At 57.4% G+C, this 25,350-nt stretch overlaps 7 protein-coding genes across 7 annotated transcripts; 3 read left to right on the forward strand and 4 right to left on the reverse strand.

Annotated features, from left to right (window-relative positions):
* Nucleotides 1–365: 365 nt before the first annotated feature.
* EX895_003396 (uncharacterized protein) lies at nucleotides 366–2,097 on the forward strand (the record flags this gene model as incomplete). Its single annotated transcript, XM_029883994.1, has 2 exons — nucleotides 366–1,133; nucleotides 1,243–2,097. 2 exons carry the CDS (start codon nucleotides 366–368, stop codon nucleotides 2,095–2,097), a joined length of 1,623 nt encoding a protein of 540 aa, XP_029739800.1.
* Nucleotides 2,098–2,448: 351 nt separating this feature from the next.
* On the reverse strand, nucleotides 2,449–4,692 carry EX895_003397 (uncharacterized protein; the record flags this gene model as incomplete). The annotated part of the gene is made up of 1 exon (XM_029883995.1): nucleotides 2,449–4,692. The coding sequence occupies one exon, from the start codon at nucleotides 4,690–4,692 to the stop codon at nucleotides 2,449–2,451; it is 2,244 nt and encodes a 747-aa protein (XP_029739801.1).
* A 3,250-nt stretch (nucleotides 4,693–7,942) lies between these two features.
* Nucleotides 7,943–11,199, reverse strand: EX895_003398 (uncharacterized protein; the record flags this gene model as incomplete). Its single annotated transcript, XM_029883996.1, has 2 exons — nucleotides 7,943–7,964; nucleotides 8,045–11,199. The coding sequence occupies 2 exons, from the start codon at nucleotides 11,197–11,199 to the stop codon at nucleotides 7,943–7,945; spliced, it is 3,177 nt and encodes a 1,058-aa protein (XP_029739802.1).
* Nucleotides 11,200–13,331: 2,132 nt separating this feature from the next.
* On the reverse strand, nucleotides 13,332–16,169 carry EX895_003399 (uncharacterized protein; the record flags this gene model as incomplete). Its single annotated transcript, XM_029883997.1, has 1 exon — nucleotides 13,332–16,169. The coding sequence occupies one exon, from the start codon at nucleotides 16,167–16,169 to the stop codon at nucleotides 13,332–13,334; it is 2,838 nt and encodes a 945-aa protein (XP_029739803.1).
* A 354-nt stretch (nucleotides 16,170–16,523) lies between these two features.
* On the forward strand, nucleotides 16,524–17,291 carry EX895_003400 (uncharacterized protein; the record flags this gene model as incomplete). The annotated part of the gene is made up of 1 exon (XM_029883998.1): nucleotides 16,524–17,291. The coding sequence occupies one exon, from the start codon at nucleotides 16,524–16,526 to the stop codon at nucleotides 17,289–17,291; it is 768 nt and encodes a 255-aa protein (XP_029739804.1).
* Nucleotides 17,292–17,815: 524 nt separating this feature from the next.
* Nucleotides 17,816–19,642, forward strand: EX895_003401 (uncharacterized protein; the record flags this gene model as incomplete). Its single annotated transcript, XM_029883999.1, has 1 exon — nucleotides 17,816–19,642. One exon carries the CDS (start codon nucleotides 17,816–17,818, stop codon nucleotides 19,640–19,642), a length of 1,827 nt encoding a protein of 608 aa, XP_029739805.1.
* A 188-nt stretch (nucleotides 19,643–19,830) lies between these two features.
* EX895_003402 (uncharacterized protein) lies at nucleotides 19,831–24,549 on the reverse strand (the record flags this gene model as incomplete). Its single annotated transcript, XM_029884000.1, has 1 exon — nucleotides 19,831–24,549. One exon carries the CDS (start codon nucleotides 24,547–24,549, stop codon nucleotides 19,831–19,833), a length of 4,719 nt encoding a protein of 1,572 aa, XP_029739806.1.
* Between the last annotated feature and the right edge of the window lie 801 nt (nucleotides 24,550–25,350).

The following is a 25,350-nucleotide window of genomic DNA, read 5'->3' on the forward strand; positions in this document are numbered from 1 at the left end:
GTCCTGCATCTTGATGATGAGCTGGTGGTAGTCGGAATTTTGTGCGTCAATACCAATACGAGGTGGAGTCGTGTTTCTGTGCCCCTTCGCTCTCAGCAGGCTCGCCACGCAAGCGGGGAGCCAGAAGCCGATAAGCCGTGAGTTAGACCGTGGCATGCACAGCCCGTCAACGACATCATCATAATTCTTACGTCTCTACATACACCATTCTCCAACCATCAACCACTTTTTTGCCGCAAATTCGCCCCTCTGCGCACTTTTACGCTTGGAAACAACTGGATCGTCTTGACTTTGATTCGCACTCATTCGCAATGTATCGGCAACTCCCGAAGCTCGGGCTGCGATCCCGTTCGGCTTGTCCGACGATGCAATGCAGCAGCAAGGCCATTCCTGTCATAGCACGTAATGTGACTGCAGCCGTGGGAATCGAGCCATATCACTGCCCCACCCGCTCTCTTCACACACGCTCACAACTCAGCCTGCAAGCATCGGGCTTGCCAAAAGCTGCAGAAGCGGTACAATCCGCACCCGCCACGTCATCCTCAGCCTCGTCAACCACCAACAGCTACCCTGATGGCGGTCCTGCCACACCTGGCGTAACCACCGATGCCAAGTCTCGATCCGTTTACATTACATGGGCGAGCGGCATCACGAGCAAATTCCACAACATCTGGCTGCGAGATCACTGTCGGTGTCCGCAGTGCTACCATCCGACCACCAAGCAGCGTCTACTCAATACCTTTGAAATTGCTCCTGATTCTCAACCCATCTCCGCCGAAGCCACTACAGAGGGGTTGCTGATCCACTGGCCGCTCCTGCCGTCTGAGCGCGCGGCGACTGCTTCCTCATCGCCTTCATCTTCCACCGCCGCTGCTGCCTCCGATGTCTCGCACGACTCTGCTGGTGCCGGCGTGGTTCCACGACATCCCTCGCTTTATCCATGGCGATGGCTCATGCGCAACTCGTACTCACCCGTCCTCTCGGATCCCATCACAGCATCGAGCGACGATTCGGGCCTCAAAGCCATCGAAAAGGTTCTGTGGGGTAAAGGCATCGGATCGGCACCACCTACGGTCAAGTACGACGAGGTGATGCAGAGCGAAGAGGGGGTCCTCAAGTGGGTTACAAAGATCGTAAGTTGTCGCTCTCAAGGCACACAGTTTTACCTCGCTTCACAATCTGATGTACAGCGTACAGAGTTATTGACCGTCTCTTCTCGCTCAAAATCATCTCGTACAACAGGCGCAGTATGGCTTTGCCTTCGTATCCGGCGTCCCGCCAACACCAACCGACACGGAGGCCCTCATCCGCCGCATCGCATTCATCCGCGAAACTCACTACGGCGGCTTTTGGGACTTTACATCGGATCTAGCCCACGGCGACACCGCCTACACGGATCTTGCGCTGCAAGCCCATACCGACACCACTTACTTCAGCGACCCTGCCGGCCTGCAGATGTTCCACCTGCTCAGCCACACGGCGAGCAAGACGGGTCCAGGTAGCGCCTCGGGTAGCGGCAGTGGCGCCTCGCCTTCGTCCGCATCGAGCTCTTCCAGCTCCTCCGCATCTTCCCGCGGTCCCAGTGGCGGCGAGTCTCTTCTAGTCGACGGCTTCCTCGCAGCAGCAGTGCTGAAAGACGTCCACCCGGACGCCTACGAAACGCTCAGTCGCGTTCGCATCCGTACTCACTCGGCCGGGGACGAAAACACCATGATCCGTCCCCTGCTCGACGGCGGCTATCCTATACTCCAACACGACGAAGCGACGGGCGAGCTCGTGCTCGTGCGATACAACAACGACGACCGCTCCGTCCTCCGCGTCGATGCCGAAGAGGTCGAAGCCTTCTACGACGCTCTGCGCAAATGGAACGAGATCCTCACCAACCCTGAGGGCGAGTACTGGGCACAACTCAAGCCGGGAACCGCACTCATTTTCGACAACCACCGCGTGCTCCACGGCCGATCGGCGTTCGTGGGCAATCGAAGGCTTTGTGGCGCTTATGTCAACCACGATGATTACCGGAGCCGGTTGGCGGTGCTCAGGGCCCAATTTGCCGAGAACAGGTCGGCCCGGGGTGTTTGGGATGACGGGCTGTGAGAAACATCACTCTCGATCGGAACGTAGGCCTGGTTAGAAACAGAACCACTCGCGCAACTCCCGTTGCTGCATCGGAGGAGAACGTCACTTCGTCCACATCGCATCCACTTGTCCTCACACGAATTCTGCAACCCCTCGCCTTGCCTCGCCCCGTCCTCCAGGCAAATATCTCCTTCAAAACACCGACACCTCCACTCACCTCGTCCCATACCATCACGCTGCGCACACAGGATGTCGATTGAACGAAGCGGAAGACAGGCAATAGCGGTTACAAGATCAACAGCAATATAATTACAGTAGGAAACATCCAAAGAGACAGAAAGCATTAAACAACCCGTAGAGCCCAAATTTTTAGCAGGCAGAAACGCTGGTCGAGTCGACCGCTACGTTATGAGACGAGCGCTTCCTCAACGCGGTCAACTCATGCCTGAGCTTGCGATTGGCGTTGTGCAGACGCTGCATCTCGATGAGCCAAGACCCGGCATGGAAGCCCGTGAGCTCCGAAAAGACCGTGTTGGCTGCATCGTTCGCCGTCATGACAGGTACAGACGTGCCATTGAGTGGGTACGACGAACCGCTCAACGAGCCACTACCGGTGTGCTGCTGTTGTGGCATTTGCGACACTTTCGACGACTGCACCCCGTCGCAGTCAGGCGCCTTGCGCTTCGCAGGAACAGTACTCGACGGTGCAGCCGACAGTGCAGGACTCTGCTGCGCTGACGAAGCCGCACTGCTCGTAGCCAGGCTCGCCGGCTGCTGCTGCACGTGTACGAACGAAACCGCATTCGAACGGCCGTTCGACGTCCACGGGTAGACGGTCAACTTGACAGGTGCCTTCTGCAGCGAGTTGGGACCCTCGTAATGATCCTGCACAGAAATGCATCGCCCAGTGCGCAACGCATCTAGCAAATCGGACGAGCTCGTCACCATCGGCAAGTCACGTACATGACGCCCAAGCAGGTTGACATCTTCGATACCAAGAATCTGCTGAATAGGGCCGGTGGCGCCAAGGAAGATGCCATTGTGCGAGATCTTGAGCCATGCGGACAGCTCCACATTGAGCAGATCCTGGCGTACGTCGTTCCAGGGAAGCATGGGTACGGGATGGGGACGTCCGGAGCAAACGACCACCTTGCGATGCTTGGGAGGATCGACCGACACCCGACCCGTGGTCTCGATGAGGCTGAACGTACCATCCTTGCGCATCATGCGCATGATGAGGTCGACCCGGCGATGCGCTTTCACAGCAGTGGTGTTGTGCGCATCTGGGTCTTGGTCGTCGCCTGACGGCAGAGTGATGGCTTCCTTGAGCTCGCGCGAAAACGGACCGATGTCGGCAGGATGACTGAAATCGACAAGCGGTCGACCAATGATCTCTTCCGGGTGGAAGCCGAGAATGCGCTGCACCGACGGAGATATGTATAGCACAGTGCCTTTGAGCGATAGCACAAAGACGAGGTCGTGCGAGTTGGCCACGACAGCATCCGTCCACCCGTCGGAATCTTCGAGAGAGGCAGGCATGCCAAACGATTGCGAAGCGGTTGAGTCGGCCCCGCCGACCGAGCCGACACGAGAAGGTCGACGCATCTTGGGAAGCGGCGTCTTGGGAGTATCGGGCGAGCACCCAAGGGCAGGCAAGATGGGATCGGGTGCAGAATTCTGGCGTCGGCGGCCTTTTTCAGGAAAATGGGATGCATCCGACATAGCAGGGTTGGGCGAAAGTGGGGGGTGTGGATGGGCCATGTGGCTCATGCGCCGTCGTTGCTGGATAGTGAGCCCCTTGTTCTGAGTATGACCAGCGTCGTGGAGCATTGAGTCTGGGCGTCCAAACGAATCGGCGTTGAGAACGGAGCGGCTGAGACTTGATGCGAGCGAACGTGGACCAGGATGACCTGCGTTTACGATGTTGCTCGCCTTGACAAGATCGGCGAGATGCGCAGCGTGGTCAGAGGCAATGTTTGAGTGGTATCCTGTCAAGGTCGAGTTGGCAACCAGAGGCGATTCCTGCGAAGCGAAACTAGCAGGACTGAGCTGCGGTGAGGAGACAGCGTCCTTTGACATGTTGGTGAATTCCTCCATGTCGCCCACGGGCATGCTGGTCGGGGGTATAGTGCCAAGAGGTTGGGCCACGTCATTTTGCAGACTCTGTGCATCGGAAGGGGTCAGGGTGCTACCGTTCGAAAGACTAGGTAGCATTGAGTCCGAAAAGGCAGAGTACATGTTGTTGTCGAAGTTGGCAGCAGAGAACGGTTCTGCGGCACCAAAGTCGGAATGCAGCGGCCAGGCACTGCCGGATTTGGACGATTCAGATTGGTATTGGCTGGAAACACCGGGAGAGACACCGAGAGGCAGCGAAGGCGAAAGGCCGAAGATGGAAGCATTGTCGCTGAGCGAGCGAGATACTGAGCCGGGCCAAGTTGGAACACAACCTGCGGAACCAAGTTGCATCGTTTCGTCGCCGGCAATGTAGTTGTCGCTGCTGGCAGCATTGGAAGCGGCCGAGTCTGCTAGAAGCGAATCGATCATCCTTTCGGTCTCAATGTCGAAAGAGTTGACGGCGGCCCAGTTGTTCTGCGAAGAGGGGATGGGAGACATTGTTGACGGAAAAAATTTTGACGAGGGCTGATAGTATGGTTTAGGGGTGAACTTGATAGAGTATGGAGCAAGGAGAGGCTCTGATAGTCGAGTGCAGAATCGTGCAAAATGAGGCAGATATGAGGCGAGAGGGAGCCAGAGAAAGCGGATTTTGACCTGAATGAAGGCAGCTGATCCAATCAAGAAGTTCTCAGAGCAGCAGAGTGGGACGACAAGCCAAGGTTGTAATGTCTCTGGTGCACGAGGTTGGTGAAGCTGCAATCTAGACGGGTGGTGACGAGATCAAGTGCTGAATCGCGAGGAAAGAAAGTGAAAAGCGCGAAATAACTTGAATCGATGTGGGAAGGCGAATATATAAGAACCGGGAATGGGGCTGTTCAAGAGGTGATATATTCTGGAACAGGATGATTGGCGAAAAGGTCGAGAGTGGTCGACAATAAGGCAAGACAAGACGTCGAGAGAAGTGGGTGGTGGTGGTGATGGTGGACACGGGAGGTTAGGAGACGAGTGGATCAAGCGATAATATCTGTCTGAGCTGTTCAGCTCTACCTGGAGGGCAGAGCGTAGATTCATTTCAAGAGGCATTCGAGCAGTGCCGGTGCAAGCAACGCAGTGCGTGTGTCAAAATGCGCGCGACAAGAAGCAGCAGCGCATGTTCTCAGGGTGGCGGTTACAGTACAAGAGGCGTGAGAGCAGTGTGAATGCTCGTGATGCCGGTAAAGTCGGAATTTGCGGGTGGGGTCAGTGGCAAAGGGTTCAAGTAGGGTCTGAGTGAGGGTTTAGGCTGCACAAAGTGGCAGGGTGGCAAAAACGTTGGGCCGGAACCAGGAGCAGGCACTGGAACAGTTTCCAGTGTGGAACACCTGTGCCTGCACTACGGCCAAGCCAAGTTAGCCAAGTCTTCCGCCGCAGTCGGTACGGGTGACATTTTCTGCGGACACTGAAAAGGCACACAACGCACCATTCTGTGAGGCACCGCAAGGGCACCAATCAACGCACGGTCCGAGAAAAGAAGAGAGAAAATAAGTTGGAATGTGCGCGTTTACGTCGTGCCTCTCCGCTTGGGCTCCTCCCTCTCTGCCTCTCGCTCTCTCTTTGTTTGCCTGCCTCGCTATCGGGAGAGCGATGCATGCCCTTCAACGTAATTCTTCGGTGTCCCGTTCGAGTTGCAACTCCGCCTTGGCTATCATCGCTGGTCTTTTTACATTGCCGTTAAAACTCACATGCGCGGGTTTTCCAACGTCTTTCTCTTCACGCAACTAAGGGGACTTGCGCTATTTTCGACTACATTGCATGACCAGCTCCTTCCGAGGTGAGAATATATACATGTGTGTGTGCGAGAAGGAGAGAAGGAAGAGGAGGAGAGGAGGAGAGAGGAAGCACCCTGGTTTCTGTGCAGGACAGCCTAAAACCAGCTCGCCAAAAAGAACAACCGAGCGAGGAGGAAATTTCTCAACCTCGGTTGCTTTCTTTCTTTGAAATTCGACGGAGAGTGAGCCGCCTCGCCCCGCATGTGAGGCAGTAAGCGGAACGTGTGGGCAGAGCGTTGCATCCGTGCGGTGGGAGCCCCTGCCGCAGCGCTACAGGCCCTTGCCCGCCACAGGGCTCAAGGCAAGTGCTGACCTTTGACCCAGGTGAACACGCCTTGCCGTCCGAACTACACATCAGTCGAGTCCGCAACGCGGCGACTCTAACAGATTCCGACTAATTGTCTGCCCCGCGAGCTCAAGTTTGAATTTGCTTGGTGCAGATTAACGTCGCTGAGAGACACTCACAGGCCAATGCAATGCCAAGGGTCTCGTTCGTGGTGAGGCTAGGAATTGCTGGTGTTGGCAGTAACTGGTTTAAAGGACTGAAACCCCCTTGAAAGCTTGCCCCGTGGTACGAGCTTCCGCGACCACAGAACGACGCCACGCAGACGCGCTGCAGACATCATCTGGGAAATCGCACATGCGTCCCAAACCATTCTACAAATCACACTTGTTGGCTGTCATCATTCGTGGGGCAGCCATCTGGATCGGCGTGCAATACAGAAGCCGTGGCATACATGCGTGACACCACAATGCCCGCACTTCCTTTCTGTTGGCCAACAAGTAAGTGTGCAAGCTGAATTTCTCCGTACAATATGATGATGCAGGATCCAGAGACACCCGAGAAAGTCCACTTTCACATCGAACCCAAAGCATACCATTGAGCCGAAACGAACCGACATTACACCTTTCTACGCTTGGCGGTGGGCACCTGAGCAATCGACTCGTTCTCATCCTCTGCATCCTCGTCCAAGCTGATAGATTCTGGCTCTGAAGCCGGCATTTCGATGTCCAGCTCGGCGGAAAGCCCGTCACTAGCAGGCGCAGTGATGCTCGCTTCCTCTAGCTCCTCTTCCTCCTCGTCCGCCTCGCCCACACGCCCTCGCTTCAGCGACGCACGCACAGGTGTGGGCAGCACACGCTCCCCCCTCGCCGGCAACCCATCGTCCTCCTCTGACAGTTCCCCCCCACTGTCCGACAAATCACGAGCCGCCGCCTTCTTCGCTCGCTGCGAAGACGCCGTAGTGTCCCCCCCTTTGCCCCCCAGCACCGGCGCAAACAGTATACTCTTAGCGGCAATCTTGAGCAGCCTCTTCTCGTATGACCGGTGGGCATCCCACGCTTTGGACGTCGGAGGGATCTGTACGTTGGCCGCTCTAAACGCCCGATCCATCGCACTCTTGATCTTGACCGCATCTGTTGACGACGCCGTCATGAGCAGGTTCGCCATTCCCTTGTACAGCGCTGGCATCTTTTGTCGCACTTTCTTGTTTCCGTTACGTTCGGCAGCGGCCACCTTCTGCGCAATGTGCTCGCTCGCCCTGCTGTGCAACGAGATTAGACAGCGTGCGTCGATCTTGCGGAGCGCAGTGAAACCGGCACCTCGCACCACCAGCGCGTTGGCCAGCTGGCGCGACAGCGACACGAATCGCGCTTCTCCCTGCGCATCGTCCGTGTCGAGGTACAGCTCGAACGCTTCGCGCAGCGAATCCCAGATGCAGCTTTCGACAATGACGGCTCGGTTGTATCCGCCAAAGATGGCTTCTTCCTTGAGCACCTCGATGAGTGCCTTGCAGCACGAGTCGTAGATGGCACCCAGCCGACCAAAGTGGACAAGCACCACCGTTGAGTGCTTGGCGTCGATAATACCGACGCGGATTGCCGACGCAAACGTGCTGATGATCGAGCAGAAGGCATGCTCAGCTTCGAGCTGTGCCTGGTTAGGACGCTCGAGTGCCATTGCTGTATCGGATCCATTCTGGGCTCCTGCTTTCGATGTCGCCTTTTTCGATTTATTGCTCATGCCGCCGCGAATCCTAGACGCCTTGGGTGTCGCCTCGATATCATCTTCTTCGTCCTCGTTGTCCTCATCTTCGTCTTCGTTTCCGTCGTCGTCCGCGCCGTCATTCCCATCCTCGTCGGAAGCATCAGCACCGGCGCTGTTCGCCTCCTTACCAAGCACGCCGGCCTTTTCAATGTAGCGCTCAATCTCGCCTTGAACAAACGAGGTGCAATGCTGCTGAACGTCAGCACTGCAAGTGAGTGCCAATAAGGCCGGAAGGTGAGGTCCAGAGCGATGCTGCAAGACGTCTCCCTCGGCCGCTGTTCCGGAAAAGTCGTCGCCCGTTGCCACAGCAGCAGAAACAGCAGCAATCGGAGTCTGCTGCGGGATGGCCGCATAGAGCATATGGATGGTGGCCAGCTTCTCAAAGGCCACACGTTGGACGCCCACACATGCTTGCGACTGCGTGCTGGCGACAAACTCTTCCAACAGGCTCAGCACCGTACTGCGCTTGGCCAGCAGAGCCTCTGCCACTGCTGCCTGCGAGCTTGACTCGGGCATGATCACCTGCCGCGTTTTCCACATGATATGCAGTGTCAGCACCGCCGCTGCATCGCGCACCAGGCTCTCTTCCTCGTTGTACGCCAAGCGGCCGCGACCCGCAATGCCAAGCACGATCTCCCACCCGCTGGTCGCCTGTCCATTTTCATCATCCTCGAGAGCATCGCTGGTGTTGGCCACCTGGCTCACAAGGTGCAGACGAAGCATGTTGGCGGCGAGCAAGTGCACCTCATCCTCGCTGAAGCCGGCCGTCTCGACGTCTCGGTCGCTGACCGTCTCTCGCAGCGAAGAGACGAGCCCTTCTTCGAGCGCAGACAGCTTGGTGTTGTTGACGGTGGATTGGGACGTCGTTGCCAGCATCCTTTGCAGCGTCCGAACGCCATGCTTGAGCACAAGTGGCTCGACGTGACGCTGGATCTGGTTGGAGACGTCGTCCCAGAGCGCCTCGAATGCGGCCGACTCTTGAAGCTCAGTGTAAACTTCAAGATCCATGACTTGCGGCAAAAGCAACAGGTCTGCGATGCGGGGCGCGTCTGTGCGGTACTTGGCCAGCAGCTTGGGCAGAGCCGAAATCATGGCCCGGGACACGTCTTCCTTGGTGTTGTCCTCGGGATCGTCGACGAGCTCGGCGCCAGCGTACGTCTTTCCCAGGATGGCCACGAGCGCTTCAACCAAAGTAGCTTCTTCCTCTGTCTCGAGGCGGTAGACAGCGGGCGCAGCGTTCTCGGCAGCTGCGCTGCCTTTGCGCTGGCCACCAGCCTTTTGGGCAGAGTGGTCGAGCAACAGCAGATCGATGAGCGGCTTCCAGTGCTGTAGCTCCTCGACTGCATCCCACAGAGCCTCGACCGCCATTCCCACCCGGCCCTCCTTGGCGCCGTCGATGACGGCAGAGAGCTCGTCAGAGAGCCCGCGCTCTGTGCCATTAGCCGACGCGTCCGAGTCTTGTGTATCAAGACGGTGGCCGTACCTGACAAGAAGCTCTGCAAGACATTTGAAGCGGAGCTTTGCCTGCTCCTGTTGCAGCTCCTCTGCCTGTTTTCCCTTCTTCTTGGAAGCGGCGGAAAGGCTTCCGAGGGCGCTGGTGCCTTCGCTGACCTTCTCGTCGAGGATATTAGCAAGGAAGCTGGCTACAGCGTTGCGGATGCGCGGCTCGACGTCAAAAATGTGCGTAGCCAGCAGATCGCGCTGTTCGTCTTCAAGGAGGTCGTGCTTGTCGATCATGACGAGCACATTGATGGCGGCGATACGAACACCGAGCTCTACATCGCTCGTGGCCATCTGCACAAGACGGCCCTTAAAAATCTCGGTAAAGTTGCGGATGGAGCTGACAAAGTTGTCGCGGGTATAGAGGCCGGTCATGGCGTGCACGGCGGCCAAGCGGACGTTTGCGTTGCCATCGGACAGCACCCAGCCAATGTAGCGGAAGTAGGAGCTCTGCAGGTATTGTGTGGGGTACTTTTTCATCCATGACCCAAGCGCCTCGACACACTCGGATCGGATGCCGGCGTCGAAGTCACGGAAGCGATGGACAAAGACCGAATTGATAAACTCGTTGACGTATCCCTCGAGTTGCGATCGAAGCTTTCGCGATTCAAGCACCTTGGACTCGAGGTCCTTTAGGCGGCTCTTGTCAGCGCGAGCCTTTTTCTTTTCGGCGTCGCGTTGCTTGGTTGCGGTGGAGAGGTCCTTGGTGGCCTGTGCATTAACTTCGTTGAGCGCCGAAATGGTCCAAAGCGCAACGACGGTGGCTGTGTGGCGGAAGGAACGCAGAGAGGAGGAGGACATGGCCGAGACCCAGGCTTGGAAGGGCTCCATGAAGCCATCCGAGGTCAAGACCTCAGCGTCGTATGCGCTCATGACCAAGCGGTGGAGAAACTCATTGAGCGATTTGCGGAACGACTTGAAGGTCTTGCTCCTTGAGACGATGGGATACGATGGTATGGGCTGCTTCTTAAATACCTCTTGCAGCTCTTCAAGGTTGTCGACTACATTGTCAATGTCGATGACTTGGTTTTCGTCGACACTGCCGTTGCAGCCGCAGGCACGGATGACAAAGTTGACAAGTTCGGCCATAGCGCGGCCTTGGTGGTCCGAGAAGGCCACCACCCAATCCTCGGCATTTGACTGCAGTGCTGAGTTGGCGTCTTTGACCGCATTAAAGATGTCGTTGTCCGCGTTGATGGGGAGCTCGTCTCTGCTGGCAGCGGTGCGAGAGCGAGCAGCGGAAGGAGTAGAGGTCGTGATACCAGCTCGGGTTCGGGATGGTCCAGAGCGCTTGTTGGTGGAGCGTGGCGTCTTGTTGGTGCCATTCCTGCTGCCACCGCCGGCTGTCTTTCGAACGCGGGGTGTGGTGTTTGCCGATCTAGCCTTGGTTGCTCTTGCAGCCGAACGCCGTGGCGTCGTCTTCTTCTTGCGACTGGAGCCAAAGTCGGCGTCGTTCTCATCGTCGTCCTCGTCCATTTCCTCGTCAGAATCGGACTCTTCTTCTTTACCTGCGTCGCTCTCCTCGCCCTCAGAAGAGAGGTCCGTCAAGGAGCCATCCGAGTCGTTCACGTCTTTGGACGCGCCGACGGACTGCGTGGGTTGGACGGCACGGCTGCCAGAAGCGGCCCTTCTCGATGTGGTGCGCGCCATGGTAGCGGCTATATGTGGCTGGACCGGAGGGGTGCGATGACCAGACGGAAGGGAATGAAAGGAACTCTGCAGAGTGTGTGGAAGCCGACGCGTTACTTGGAAGTGAGACTGGGCCGCAAGGCGATGAGCAGTGGAACGTTTGCAAGCGCGCACCGGCTTGAAGAGATCGTATGAAGAGGTATTAGAAACAGGGTGGGGGAAGATGGTGATCGGTTGAGAGGTGTAAGAGTCACAGTCTCATTTCAGCTAAGCATTCGAAGTCGAGAGAAGTGTCGCGCTTTAGCGCTCCGGCTCGCTTTTGCTGAGAGTCCAAAGCGCAGCACAGCGCGTGAGCTGAGTGATGCACACTTTAACCTTCAACGCGCATCTCCTTTGTCTTCCCGAAAAATAAGACGGTGCGCTTGCTGCTGGCTGCCGTTCTCGCAAGACTTGTCTCTTCGCGTCGCGCTCGCGTCTCACCCACTTCTGAAGCCAACACTCTGAAACAAATTCAGCAAAATGCCATCGGGCGATCCGACTGAAGCTCAATCGGCTCCACTTTTCATCTGGGCGGCATGGACCCTCGAAACTGCATTGTGCTTTCCAGATTGATTGTGGGAACAACCAGCAGAAGCTACCACGTTGCTTCATTCAGAACCCTCAACGCACAGGACGGAACAAGACAAAAGGGTCACGATGTCGCTGCGCCAGCGTCCATCTCGAACGGCAACCGATATGTCATTGTCAGGACCCACGGAATTGCCGAACTCGCTGTCAACCAGCGACAACGGCAATGCTGTTCCGCCAGCCTCGCACTCTCGAGAGGGCATCCGACTGAACCGAGTGCTGGGAAGGATTGTGCCCGTGATTCTACTGGTATACGTCGTCTTCGCGTACAATCTCGTCGTGATTCGCTACGCTTTTCGATATCTACATCTCGAGCGGAAGCGGACTCTGGCGCCGATACTATGGTTGCTGCCCGTTCACGGGCTCTTCCTGTGGTCCTTGCGCGCCTATCTTCGAGTGTTTTTCGCGAACGAACAGGAATCAGCTCCCATTCGATGGGGTACGACATCATGGCTTCGGGCGCAACTGGGGGCGAGCTTTCCAAATCCTGACCAGGCGCAACGATTGGACGAGGAACGCATCGCTCAAAGCATTCTCACTTTACTCCAAGGCTCCAGTCAGTGCACAGACGTTCGCATTGAACAGTGTCAGCTTGACGGCCAACCACAGCGATGCTGGCGAGACAGATGCAATGGCCGTATCAAGGCTTTCCGAACACGCCACTGCGGAGATTGCGGCACCTGTCGAGTGGGGTTCGACCATCACTGTGCTTGGTTCGACAATGACGTCACAGCCGCAGCAACGCTTCAGTCTTTTATTGGCTTCCTCATTTCCATTCCTTTGCTGATCCTGCTCGCTCTGGGGCCCATCGTCCCCACGGCTTGGCGCGTGCTCGTGCGTATCCAGTCGTTCTCATCCAGCGATCCCGAGTTCCGTTCATTGTGGTGGTCCAAGTGGTACAGCTGGATCGGCGGCCCAGCTTTCCGCTGGATAGTGGGCTTCACCCTTGGAGCTTCGCGTTGGTCGGCATCGATACCTCACCGAATGCCGCACGAGTCGCCCCGCGCTCCGATACTCGTGGCTGCAGGCGCAGTGTTCATTTTTGTCGCTGCAGCACTCGCGACCTCTTCGCTCACGCATCTCAGGTACGGCAAGCTGACCATCGACGTCGAACGGTCGAAAGCGTACCGGAAATATCAACGGCAACTGTTGAGAATGGACAGCAGCCAGACAAAGGTCGATGCGTTACGGCAGAAGATGGACTCGTTGGCCCCTGTGCAGCATTTCAAAGTGTTCTGGGTGGATCCAGTTGCGGCACAGAGGCGGGAAGAGTCCGTATCGTTGTCGACAGATGAAGGGTTGCTTTCTCATGGTGGTCCCTGGACTAATGTACGGCGTTTGATAGGTAGCTCGACTATCTCGACGTCAGCATGGTCGCTCTCAGACACAGCCCTGCGCAAAGTGCTCGAAAAGGCTTCTCTACTCTCCCTCGCTCATTGATTGAAACCTTTTCTTCACACGGACGATGAAAACCAGTCAAATGTCTATTGAATGCCTGCGTCCCCTGTGTAGATATACGTCGAGCTTCAGCGCATGAACCTTCCACGCGCAGCGCTGCCATACTGAGGCCCGGCCCTCCTTCCTCCGCCGCCCATGGGCACGTTGGCGCTCCGAATACAATCGACAATGTCGTCGGCTTTGAAGACGGGTCCATCGAACAGCTGAGCGCTGGGCAGCATCTCCATAAAGACGAGCACGCTTTCGGGGAACTCGGTCCATGCGTCTCGTGGGCCTGCTTGTGGTGCTCCTCCCATTCCCGCGTTGGAAGGTGCAGGTGAGGCCGAGTCGCGCTTGAACTTCTTTATGGGTGGGCCTGCCGCAGAGGAGGCGCCGGGACGAGCCCAGTTGCCCGAAGTGTCGTCTTGAACGCTTTCGGCTGCCATTCGCTTCATCTCCTGCATCGTCCTGCGTCTCGGGCCCTCGTCCGCTGCTCCCACGCCGCCGTCTTTTGCAGCTTCCACAGCGCGGTCCGCCGCACTCGCACCGATGACCGACGCCTGGATGCCGAGGTCGCGCGGGCCGACGAGATCCAAGTCCATGTACGAGCTGCGTGCCACAAAGCGCTTGGTCGCCGGCTCGTCAGGGTACGTCTCTGCCAGTCGGGCTTCGATCTTCTGGATCGCAACGCTGTCGCCGAAGTTGTACTCATACTTGGCCCACCGGTCCCAGATGGGACGCGCGCGCTCAGGTGAGAAGCTGCCAATGACGCGCTCGAACAGCGCGCGTGCGTTGCTGTCGTCGTTCATCGAGATGAGGAAGTCCAAATAGCGCACTACAAATGCCTCGTCGTTCCCGAACGTCTTGAGCGCGAGCTCAAACACTTTTGTGGCCACAAGAGCATCTTTGGAGCAGTGGTACTCCATAAGTGCGCTCGCTTCGAAGACCTGCCACGTGCAATGCGGGCTCTTTCTCGCTCGGCTGAACACACCGCGCGCCGGTCGGATGCCCTCAGTTCGTCGCAGGAAGTGCATGTACTTGATCCACACCAGCGCACTTGCCTCCTTGAGCCCCTCAATTTCGGGAGTGGCTGCTGCCTGCAATGCCTGCTTGCGTGCCTGCACCTGCTCCCCCGCCCTACGTTCGCGCTCGCGTTCCTCGCCATCCACATCCATATCTCCATCTCCTTCGTTGATGCGGCGTGCAGCGGCCTGCGCTTTGGTCATCTCTGCTTCCGTGTCGACGTTCTTCAAGTCCTGCTGCAGCCTGGCTTGTCTCGCATCAATCTGCGCATGGATATGGTTGAGCAGACTATCAAAGACGCCCGCACAGTCTGCGGTCGACTTTCGCGCCTCAGCAAGCTCTGCGTAGGCAAAGTGAAGAAGGAAGCTGCCCGTGCACGCCTCGATGCCGTTCTTGAGCCATGTAGCCGCCTCATCGGCGCGCGAGGTCGAGACAAGGTATCGCGATGCAAGGTACCAAAGTTCCGGGTAGAAGCGCAGATACATGGTGGCTTTGCGGTACGCGCTTGTGACGCGAGCCTGCAGCGTAGCAGCATCTTCGATCAGCAGTGGATTGGACTCTTCCCATTTGAGATATTCTGTCCACTCATCGACCTGCTGACGTTCGCGCTGCCACTGCGTCGGGTCCTGACCAGCATCGCCGGGAAGCGCTGACGAGGTCCATATGGGCACACGAGGCAGCAGAGGCTTGACGAGTGGGTCCATGTACGCCTTAAGGTCTCGAAGCACGCGACGTGCGGTCATGTAGGCAGGCGAGCGCTCGGCAAGGAATTTTTTGGCAGTCAGCTTGTTGAGACCGTTTTCGTAGGCGTCGTAGTCCTTCCAGATAGCCTCGATATTGGTGAGGGGGACGCTAACGGCGCGCTGGTAAACGCGGCGCAAATCGTCCATCTTTTGGCCCTCCTTCCACCCGCCCCTTGCCTCCCTCTCCTTGATGAGCAGAATATAGTCAGTCCAGATAGATCCGCTGTCCTTGTCGCTGCCGATGAAGCGGAGCGCAAACTCGTAGGCACCCTCGAGCACCCTGCGTGCCTGCTCTCGCGGTGCATCCTCGTCGGCGCTAGTGGGTGGGGGGAGCGGGTTGACGCGGCGAGTGTAGGAGAGGTAGAACTTCCAGAGGTCAACGGAAGGGGTGGTGCGCAGACATCGATTGAAGATGGCTTCTACCTGGGCAAAATTGCTGTGAGCCAGCTCGAGGTCGAGATAGGCAAGCCACTGTCGTGCTTGGTTGGGGAATACATTGAAAAAGCGATCGTAGAGGGCTCTTGTTGCCTCCATGTCTTCTCGCGACTGTGCCTCTTCAATGAGAGCAAGCCAAGCTTCTCCGTCGCGAGGCTCAGTTCGAATGCGATCTTCGAACAGCTGCTTCCTCTGCTCTACTGTCATGTACTTGTGGGGCTGCAGCGGTTGACTTGAAGAGCCGATTTGAGGGGTGTAGTCCTGGCGTAGATCTTGGGCTGCTACTGTTGCTGCTGCGGAGTCTGGTACAGCCTGCGGCTCTTCGACCTTGACGATCGCCGATGGCGCAACCTGTGCAGACGGGGTGGATTCCTTGGCACCATCTTGCGATTCGGTCTTGATGGTGGTAGAGGCGGCATCGGCGGCATCTTCCGCCTCTACCTCGGCATCACCATCCGCATTCGCATCTGCTTCTACTTCGGCTTCTACTTCAGCATCGGCGTCGGCATCAGCATCAGCATCAGCATCGGCATCGGCATCATTATCCGCATCCACATCTGCATCTGCATCGGTGTCGGCGTCGGCGCTGGTATCTGCGTCGACTTCAGCCACCTTTTCAGCTTGAGGCTGACTGGTTGCTTCGGCAGCGAACGGTTCCGACTCTTGATCGACGCTCACCTCCTGTTTAATGTGCGCGTCCTGCGCGTCAGATGCTTCCGCCGACATGATGGGCAAGTCACTCTGAGATCGATTGCTTTCAATGGACACGAAAGTTACTGTGTCAGGCTGAGGAAGCACGGCTGGGCAATGATTCGGGAGTGATGGTCTGCGCAGTGAGGTGGCGTTCCTAAGGTGTAGATACAAGAAGCATCAGAAAAAACAAACGCTGCCTTCCTTCCTTCCTTCCTTCGCGTCCAACCTTGGCGGTTGAGCCACAATTTGTAAATCGGATCAGTGAATCGGGAGTCAGCCAATCGGGTCAGGGTCGACGTCTGTTTCGACGTTCAGGGTCCGCAGTGATGCGTTGATGCTGTTGCCTCTTCACTCTTAATCACAAACTCAGCACCATCTCCGTCCAGAATGTCGGGAGACGCAAGGTCACTGCTCCGAGCGGCCGCAAATGAACGCGCCAAAGTAGGAGCATCTGGGATCACAGACCGATTTGCGTCGTACTCTTCGACGGGAGGTCTGCGATGCTCAGCATGCAGCTTCGTCGCCATCAAGCACGAGTCTCTATGGGGAGCTCATGTGCTGAGCAAGAGTCATCGAGCCAACGCTACTCGTATTCGGGACGAGGAATTGCGACAAGCCGAGGTGCAGCGAACAAGGGACGGCAAGCGCAAAGCAGAGGAGAATGCAGCGCCAGGACACGACGCGAGCAGAGATGCGGATGCATCAACCGCTGAAGCTGACGATGCTGTGCAAGGTGGCAAGAGGCCTCGCACTGATTCGACGAACGAAGCATCGGTAAAGTCGTCAGCCTTCGACCCAGAGTGGGAACTTTTCAAGTCTCAGATGGAGTCGACGGAACCAGAGCAGGACGCATCGAACCACACAACAGAAGTAGGTGCTGCACTGGAGGCGGAGGCACAATTGATATCGCAAGGCAACGAGCTCGGTTTAGGAGAAGCTGAATTCGAGGCTGCCGACGCAAAGAGTGCCGAAGATTTGGAAGCGGAGGAAAGAGCACGCAAGGAGCAAGAAGAGCGAGAAGAGATTCTTTCTAGATTTGAAGAGGAGCAACGCCAGCAAGACGAGGCGGATTCTCGAGTCTCGGCGTTGAAACAGCGCTTGCAGCGCATCAAGCAGGCTCGCCTCGACAAGCAGAAGGCCAAGCCCAACCCCTAGCTGAGATACGTTGCATCAACGCACTGTACAATCCTTCTTACTCAAGCTCAAGCTCGGACAGCACTCTCTCCTATATTCTCTTGAGCCTTCGGGATATGGTGTGAGGCTTCTTGAACGCAAGGTGTTCGTGAGTGTCGTGTGAAGAAGCTTCAGGACCATGTTGGCTGACCCAAAATAAATTGGGCCTAAATGTTAGCATTCGATATGATACAAACCTGAAAAAAATCGGATACCACCATGGAGTGTGGAGGCAAAAGGCGGCGAAAGCACGAGAAATTCGTGGAAGCTCCGCGAGAAGAAGATGGCTGCGCAGCGACAAGGAGAGAAGAAATCCAAAAAGGTTGCTTGTATTTGCGCTGCGCTTCAACTCCACTGCGCACAGAGCTTTGAGGAGCCTTGGCAACTGAAACGAAAGAAAGAAGAATCGCACACTCTTCAAGTGTGAATGAGCTTGTCACTCTTCTTCTCCTTCCACCATCCTTGCCTCCATCTCGCAAATACTGCTTCCTTCCTGCTACATCACCATGTCGGTCGCCGACCTCAAAGCCAAGGGCAATGCCGCCTTTGCCGCAAAGGACTACCAAGGTGCCATCCAGAACTACAACGATGCCATCGCTGCAGCCACCTCGCCCGAGGACAACGTCCACGTCCTCTACTCGAACCGCTCCGCTTGCTACGCCGGTCTTCGCGACTGGGACCATGCGCTCGAGGATGCTGAGGCCTGCATCAAAGCCAACCCTTCTTTTGCTAAGGGCTACGGCCGCAAGGGTGCCGCTCTTCACGGCGCACGCAGGCTCGAAGACGCCGTCGACGCTTATGATGCTGGCCTCAAGATCGCGCCTGAAGACGCTGGACTCAAAAAGGGCCTGGAAGACGTCCGTCGTGCTGTCGAGAACGAGGCGGCGAACGGCCCCGGTCCTGCGGCCTCGCTTGGTCAAATGTTCAACGACCCGCAGCTGTTCGCCAAGCTCAGCGCCAACCCAAAGACAGCCGGTCTCCTGTCTGACCCTGCCTTTATGGCCAAGCTCAAGTCGATCCAGGCTAACCCCAAGGAGGCATCAATGGCTTTCCAGGACCCACGGATGATTCAGGTTATGGGTGTGCTCATGGGCATCGACTTGCAAGCTTTCGAGCGTCCCGAGGGCTCGGATGAGCTGCCTGCCGATCTCGAGAACCGTCGCGAGGACATTGAAAAGCAGACCGCCAGCTCGTCCTCTTCTGCCCCGGCAGCCGCCACCGCCGCCTCGTCTTCCTCTTCTGCCCCCGACGTCGAGATGAAGGACGCCAAGCCTTCTTCTGCATCCACACAGCCCCCCGCCCAGGAACAAGAGGACGAAGAAGACGAAGAAAAGAAAGCTAAAGCGGCGGCCGACGCGGAAAAGAAGCTCGGCAACGAACGATATCTCAAGCGCGACTTTGACGCTGCCATTTCGCACTACAACAGAGCCTGGGAGCTCCACAAAGACATCACATACCTCAACAACCTCGGCGCCTGCTACTTTGAGCAGGGCAAGTACGACGAGTGCATCAAGGCGTGCGAGAAGGCCGTGGAGGAAGGAAGATCCATGCGCGCCGATTTCAAGCTGGTCGCCAAAGCATACGGGCGCATCGGCTCTGCCTACGCCAAGCAGGATCAACTGGAGCTGGCAATTACGAACTTTGAAAAGGCCCTGACGGAGCACCGCACGCCGGACATCCTCGCCAAGCTGCGCGAGGCGGAGAAGTTGCAGAAGGAGCGCACGCGACAGGCGTACATTGACCCTGCCAAGGCCGAGTCGGAGCGCACGCGCGGAAACGAGCTGTACAAGAAGGGCGACTTCCCCGGGGCGGTGGCTGCGTTTAGCGAGGCGATCAAGCGCGATCCCTCGGACCCTCGCGGATACTCCAACCGCGCATCGGCGTACACTAAGCTCGCTGCGCTGCCCGAAGCCCTCAAGGACAGCGAAGAGGCCATCCGCGTCGACCCCAAGTTCGTGAAGGGCTACGTGCGCAAGGCCAACGTGCTGTTCAGCATGAAGGAGTACACCAAAGCCATGGAGGCCTGTCAGAAGGCCGAGAGTGTCGATGCGGAACAGGAAGGCGGCGCCAAGAACGCGAGGGAGATCCAGGCTTTGATGTCCAAGTGCATGAACGAGCTCTACTCGCAAAGGTCCGGCGAGAGCGAGGAGGAGACCCTGCAGCGCGCCATGCGTGACCCCGAGGTCGCCCAGATCATGCAGGATCCTGTCATGCAGTCCATCTTGCAGCAGGCTCAGGGTAACCCCGCCGCGCTGCAGGAGCACATGAAGAGCCCCATCATCAGGGAGAAGGTGCAGAAGCTCATTGCGGCTGGCATTATTCGTACCCGTTGAGAAGTTGTCGTTCCGTCCAGTCTCAATGTATTACTTTCGTGACCATCTCAAAAGGCTTTGTCTTCTATCAAGCGAATCGTTTCCACTCTTGTGCGGTTCACTGAGTCGAACTTTCTTTTGCCACGCGCTGCTACAAAGCGATTGTTGCTTTACAATTGAAAGACCTGTCTTCGTGTTGACAACACCAGTCAGCTGAGAACGACAGACGAGTTCGGGACTGGTCGGTGCGGGTTGGGCGAAGCCGCCCCACCGATATCTGACCATTCGTCCGACGTGTTTCCTCCGTCGTCATCCCCGTCCTCGTCCTCCTCCGCACTTTGCCTCCCTTCAGCCTCCTTCGCCGGCGGACGGGGCATGGCCGTATCGCCTTGCCGCGCCTTGGCTTCTTTTACTTCGATTCTCGTATCGCGCTTCACCCTACTCCTCGCATAGTCCAAATCCCTATAGATCGCCTTGATCGCATTGCCGATGCCGTCCTCGCTTCGGATCTGCTCGCCCAGCTTTCGGGCGCGTTGGATCTGTTTGACGTTCGTCGTCGCCGTAATGAGCGCTGCAGCGAGGCTATCCGCCGTGAGCTGGCGAACACAGCTGCCCACGCCCAAGCTCTCGATCTGCTGGCCCCAAAAGAATTGGTCTCCAAAGTACGGTTTCACAACGGTCGGTAGCCCGGCGCGCAGGCTGGCGCCCAACGTGCCGGCACCACCGTGGTGGCACGCAGCGTCGATCTGCGGGAACAGCCAGTCGTGCGGCACGCTGGAAACCTGGAACACATCTTCGTTCACCACTGCCTCCGACGCACGCCCCGCCGGATCGGTAGACAACCGATCACTCCAACCTTTACTCAAAATCGCACACACCCCGCTCTTCCTCACCGCCTGCAGCACGCACCGCGTCATAGCAGCCGCATCAGGCACCACAATCGACCCCCACCCGATATACACCAGCTTCCTCCCGCGCTCCCTCGCCCCGCGAATAAACGCCACCAACTCCCCCGGCGGCTCCCACGCCTTGCTCCCGCGGTTATCCGGGTTGTCCAGGAACCAAAAGCCCGTCACGTGGATCCACTCGAACCAGTCCAGCGGCCGCGGCACTAGACTCGGACTGAAATTGTAGATGAACGGCACCTTGTGCTGCTCGAGCTTGTCGAAGCTCGTCGGTTTGAGTCCGAGCAGGGTTTTGCGCCACCGGTTGATCTGGAACGATGAGGCGCGCCAGAACATTTGGTCAAAGATGACGTACGACATGTAGTTGTAATTGCCGCCTGCCTTTTTGTTGGGCACGGCAAACGCGTGTGGGTAGGCGCGGGTGCGCGTCCATGGCATGGTGAAGGCGCGAAAGTAAGGCACTTGCAGCGCTTCGGCGACGTGGATACCCGCAATGGCGCTAGGACATTCGATAATCACGTCGGACCCTTGACACGCACGCCAAGCAGAGGCCAGGAGATCATCGAGCCAGTCACGGAACCGGGTCACGCCTTCGCGCAGGAACGAGACGGTGAAAGTGCCGTTCTCGACACAAATGCGCATCAACTCCGCAGGGTCGCCTCCGATCTCGCTGAACTCGATGCCGTGGCCCAGGATCCAGTCGCCAAACTCGCCGTGGGTCGCAATCCTCACCCGATGTCCGTCGGCCTGGAGACCTTTCGCGAGTGCAATGTACGGCTGCACATCGCCTCGAGACCCGATGGTCAGCATGGTGAACGTGAGTAGCGTAGCGGGAGAAAAGGAGAGGAGACTGGACCCTGCTCCCATTTGCGAGACACTGTTGGATCTGCTGCCGAGCCGCGATCCTGCCTGCGAGAGCATGGACGAATCCGCCGACGAAGTCATGGATGCCGTTGAAGGAGCATCGTTAATCCTCTCGCTCAGGTCTCGAAGCACGAGCGCATGCGACCTTTCGCGAGTGACGGCTTCGCGCGACTGTATGCTTCCTCGCCCGCCTCGTATCAGCTCCAGCTGGTACTCAATCAGCGAAAGCAGCTCATCCCGCCGGTGTACCGACGAGATCTCGATGAACAGCTCCTCGTGTCCACTGATATTGATCACCAACCCGTGGTGGCCTGGTCGAAAAGCGACATGCTTCGCAGCTGAGATGACGTCTTGCAGAGGCACGAGCATGAGTGTTCGACCCACCGTCTTGGCCGCGATGCCAGAAGATCGAAACGCGAGGTGATGCTCAGCGACAAAGAGCCTTCCGGCCACCGGCAGAACGCGGTACAGGTAGGCGTGAGCGTGACCTACGAGACTCTCGTCCTCGCCGATCCCAAACGTGTCACGAAACTCTGCAGCGACGCTGGCATGGTCGGCAGACTCGGCTTCCTCATCATCTGCATCGAGCATCGAGTAGTTGGACTGAGCCGAATGGATCGAGTGCGACAAGAGCTCTTCTTCGTTGTCTGTGTTGCTCGACTCTCCTCTGCTCAGATCGTCGCCCTTGTCGTCGGACCACTTTTCGAGTACTTTGCGTCGCCTCCTGACAGATGCTTCTGTGGGCGGTGCTTTCGATTGGAGGACAGTTGCCGATTTTCCGCCTGATCCGCGACCCAAGACCTTAGCAGGCGCAGACTTGAGCCAATCCGGTATCGCCCACCCTCGTTCGGCTTCCCTCTGCGCCTGGTCAAATGACGTCGGGGGGTCCGACTCGGACGGTGAAGGTGGGTAGGTGTGTGTCGACTCCATGGAAAGACGATTGAGCGTGGTAGCTCGTGGCGTGGTTGACAGAATCGCATCCGCCGTCGATCCTTCTTGTGAATCCTTTCGGATGCTGATTGGCACAGCAACGGCGGAGCTTGCGGTGAATGTGGCTGATGCAGGATTGCCGCTCGAGCCGCGCCTTGGAACTTCTACAGGGACGGGATCAGTGGGTCCAGCCTTCGGGATGTTCGACTCTGTCGCTTCAGCAGGGTGCGCAGCCTCCTCGTCGGGCTGCGCGGGGACGCGTACTTTTGGAAGTGTGGGCACTTCCTCGAGCGACTTGCGCGATATTGCGGCCGCATGTGTTGCCCCAGTAGAGTCGCGGATGCTCAGCCTCGAAAGGTGGAGAGCCGCTTCGCCGCTGTGCAGAGACGCCACGGAGCCTGTCCCCATTTGCTCCAAGAGCGAGCCGAGCTCGGCAATGAAGGCGGTGGGCTTGGTCAGGTGCAAAAAGTAGTACTCGTCGACCGAAAAGTCGCCTGCCTCGTCGACGACCGTGATGCAGACCATCTCTGTGCCGTCGACAGACAATGTGGTATCCACGTTCATGACCGTCTCGAGCGGAATGCTGATACGCACGCTTTCGCCCTGGTTCTGCGCGCGGAAAGTCTCTTTTTGCAGGGCTTCGACCCAGGCATCGCGGCTTTGTTCGTCCTCTGTGAGGAACGTGAACCTCCGCGCAGGTGTGGTCACCTTGAATCGATCCTTATGCGCGTTGGAACGCTCGATGGCGGACACTTTGCGCAGGTCGATGTGGCCCTGCGGAAAGTAAGGATCTCTATCGCTATCGAACCAGCTGAGCTTTCCCGCTTTGAGCGACGCCCAATGTTTGCTAAAGCGATGTGTTCTGCGCGTTCGTTTGCGCAGCCAGCTCGTCTTGATCGTCTTTTCGTCGCGAGAAGGGAGGTAGGCATAGAAGCACACATGACCGCTTGTGAGGTACAGGTGGCCTTGCAGGAGGAGCGATCGGAAGAGCCAACAAGGTTGTGCAAGCAGCAGCATCTCGGTCGCGTCGAGTTGGAAAACATCCTTGAGCTGCCGAAGCAGACGGTCGCGATGCATGGCCGACTTGTCCGCTGCGAGTTCGCCTGGGGGCTGTGATTCCAGATAAGGTCGTATTAAAAGATCCAAGCTGCGACTCGGCAAATGGCCTGCTTGGGATGGCAGCCGCAACGAGACACGCTGCACTGCCACGGGCACGTCTTGGCCGTCTGTTGGGTCCGAATCGAAAGGACTGCTGCCACGTCGTAACTGAACCGCATCCAGATCACGGCCGCGGTTGACCACATTGGAGGTCGAGGCGAACATGGAAGCGGTTGCAACATTGTGGAGCTGCGACCGGAGGTTGAATGGTTTCCTAGCCGCTCTCGTGGCTGCAGAGTCCCGTGACGACGAGATGATGTCGCTCTGCGTGAGCGAAGTGCGCTTCGAGTGGTTGGGGCCGATGGTAAGGACGGACGCATCCAAGGGCGATCTGCTGCCTTGCGGTGTAGAGCCGTCATCCGAGCCGTCGTCGCGTGCTAGAGAGTGCAAGCGCCCCTTGACTGTGCGGTCGAAAGGGTACTCGACGTGATCCGTTGGGTCCGGCTGTGCTCCTTCTAGTGTTGACTCAGCTTGAGCGACTTCTTGCTGTTGGCAGTCCTGAAGGAGCTCGGGAGCCGCCTTGTCTGGTTGTTGCGCTTCCTCGAGATCCTCTGCATCATCCTCGGTATAGCCGTCCGTATCGGCGTCAAAGAAGGTGCTTCCGACGAGACTGAGCATCTGCATGAGCCCTTGTGGTTCGGCATGGAAAGAGACGTCGACGGCGACGGGATCAATCAAGGGGTCATCGCCAACGGTCGCGGGCTGCACGAATCCTGTGGACGATTCGTTTGCAAGCGCTGAAGTGGCTGCGCCTTCCGCAAAAATCTTGGTGGTCGGTTCCAGCGCTGGTCTTCCGAGCTCTCGCGAGCCGGCCAGAGACGAGATGGTAGAGTAATCTCGAGGTGACCATGGATCCAGTCGTGGAGATGTTGGGAAGGGGGGTGTATCGAGGTTGTGGGGTATCTGCGCAGGCGGCGGAGGAGAAGGAGGATGGATATCATGATGCGCATCGTCGTCAACAATGAATGGGTCAAGGTCGGTGGCCACCGCGGCTGGTGATGCATGTGTTGAACCCTCGTTTGCTAATGGTGTGGAATGTTCAGGCGGCGAAGTTGGTCTCGTCGTCGACATTGTGCTGGTAAGAGTTGACACTGCTATCACTGGGTCAGAGACCACAGTGCATTGACTGATACGGCTGTGCGTGCGCTTGACGAATCAGTAAAGAGACGACCGATGTGACATGTCGGTGTGTGAGGTGATAGCACGAACGTGGTGGAGAGAAGAGCAACCGCTCTCAACACTGTGTCTCCGACTTTCGGCTTGGGATCCGAACGGGAGGATGACAGGAGCGGTTCAGAAACGATGTAATTTATCCACCATTTATTGTCAGGACGAGAGCGTGGATGAATGGGTCAATTCGTGGTCTCGCTCCCCGATGATGAGTCCGTAGGGTCGAGAGCAAGATGAAGCGCGCGGAAAGGGTTAACGGCGGAGGCGGTGGGTTGGTGGTTGATGGGGGGATGGAGGCTTGTGATGTCGTTGATCGACAAGGCTTGCCAAAGGATCTGAGGGTTGCAACACGACGCTCCGAGCTCACGTGCGACTTAATTTCACGACGAGATGCTGTGATTGTAGTGTGAGTGACTGCGAGTAAGTGCGTGTGTGATCTGTGAGCATGCTGCAGGGTCCTCTTGCATGGATCGCGGCCGCCCCCGCTGTTTTCTCTGCTTGCTCACCGTGCTGTGCTTCGCTGTACCACACCAGCTCGGCTCGCTCTCTCCAAGCGGCAATTTCTACCCTTTGCCCGCCGACGAAGCCTATCTTGCTGTGTGCCACGATCTGCGCCAAGTTTTCGAGTTCGGCCCTACTCGCGTCAGTCAGTCAAATTGCAGGAGACCAAAGGGGATCAGAAAAAGGGGACTGACATCGCCG

The sequence above is a fragment of the Sporisorium graminicola genome, chromosome SGRAM_20 (assembly GCF_005498985.1).
Source record: "Sporisorium graminicola strain CBS 10092 chromosome SGRAM_20, whole genome shotgun sequence".
Lineage (NCBI taxonomy): Eukaryota > Fungi > Basidiomycota > Ustilaginomycetes > Ustilaginales > Ustilaginaceae > Sporisorium > Sporisorium graminicola.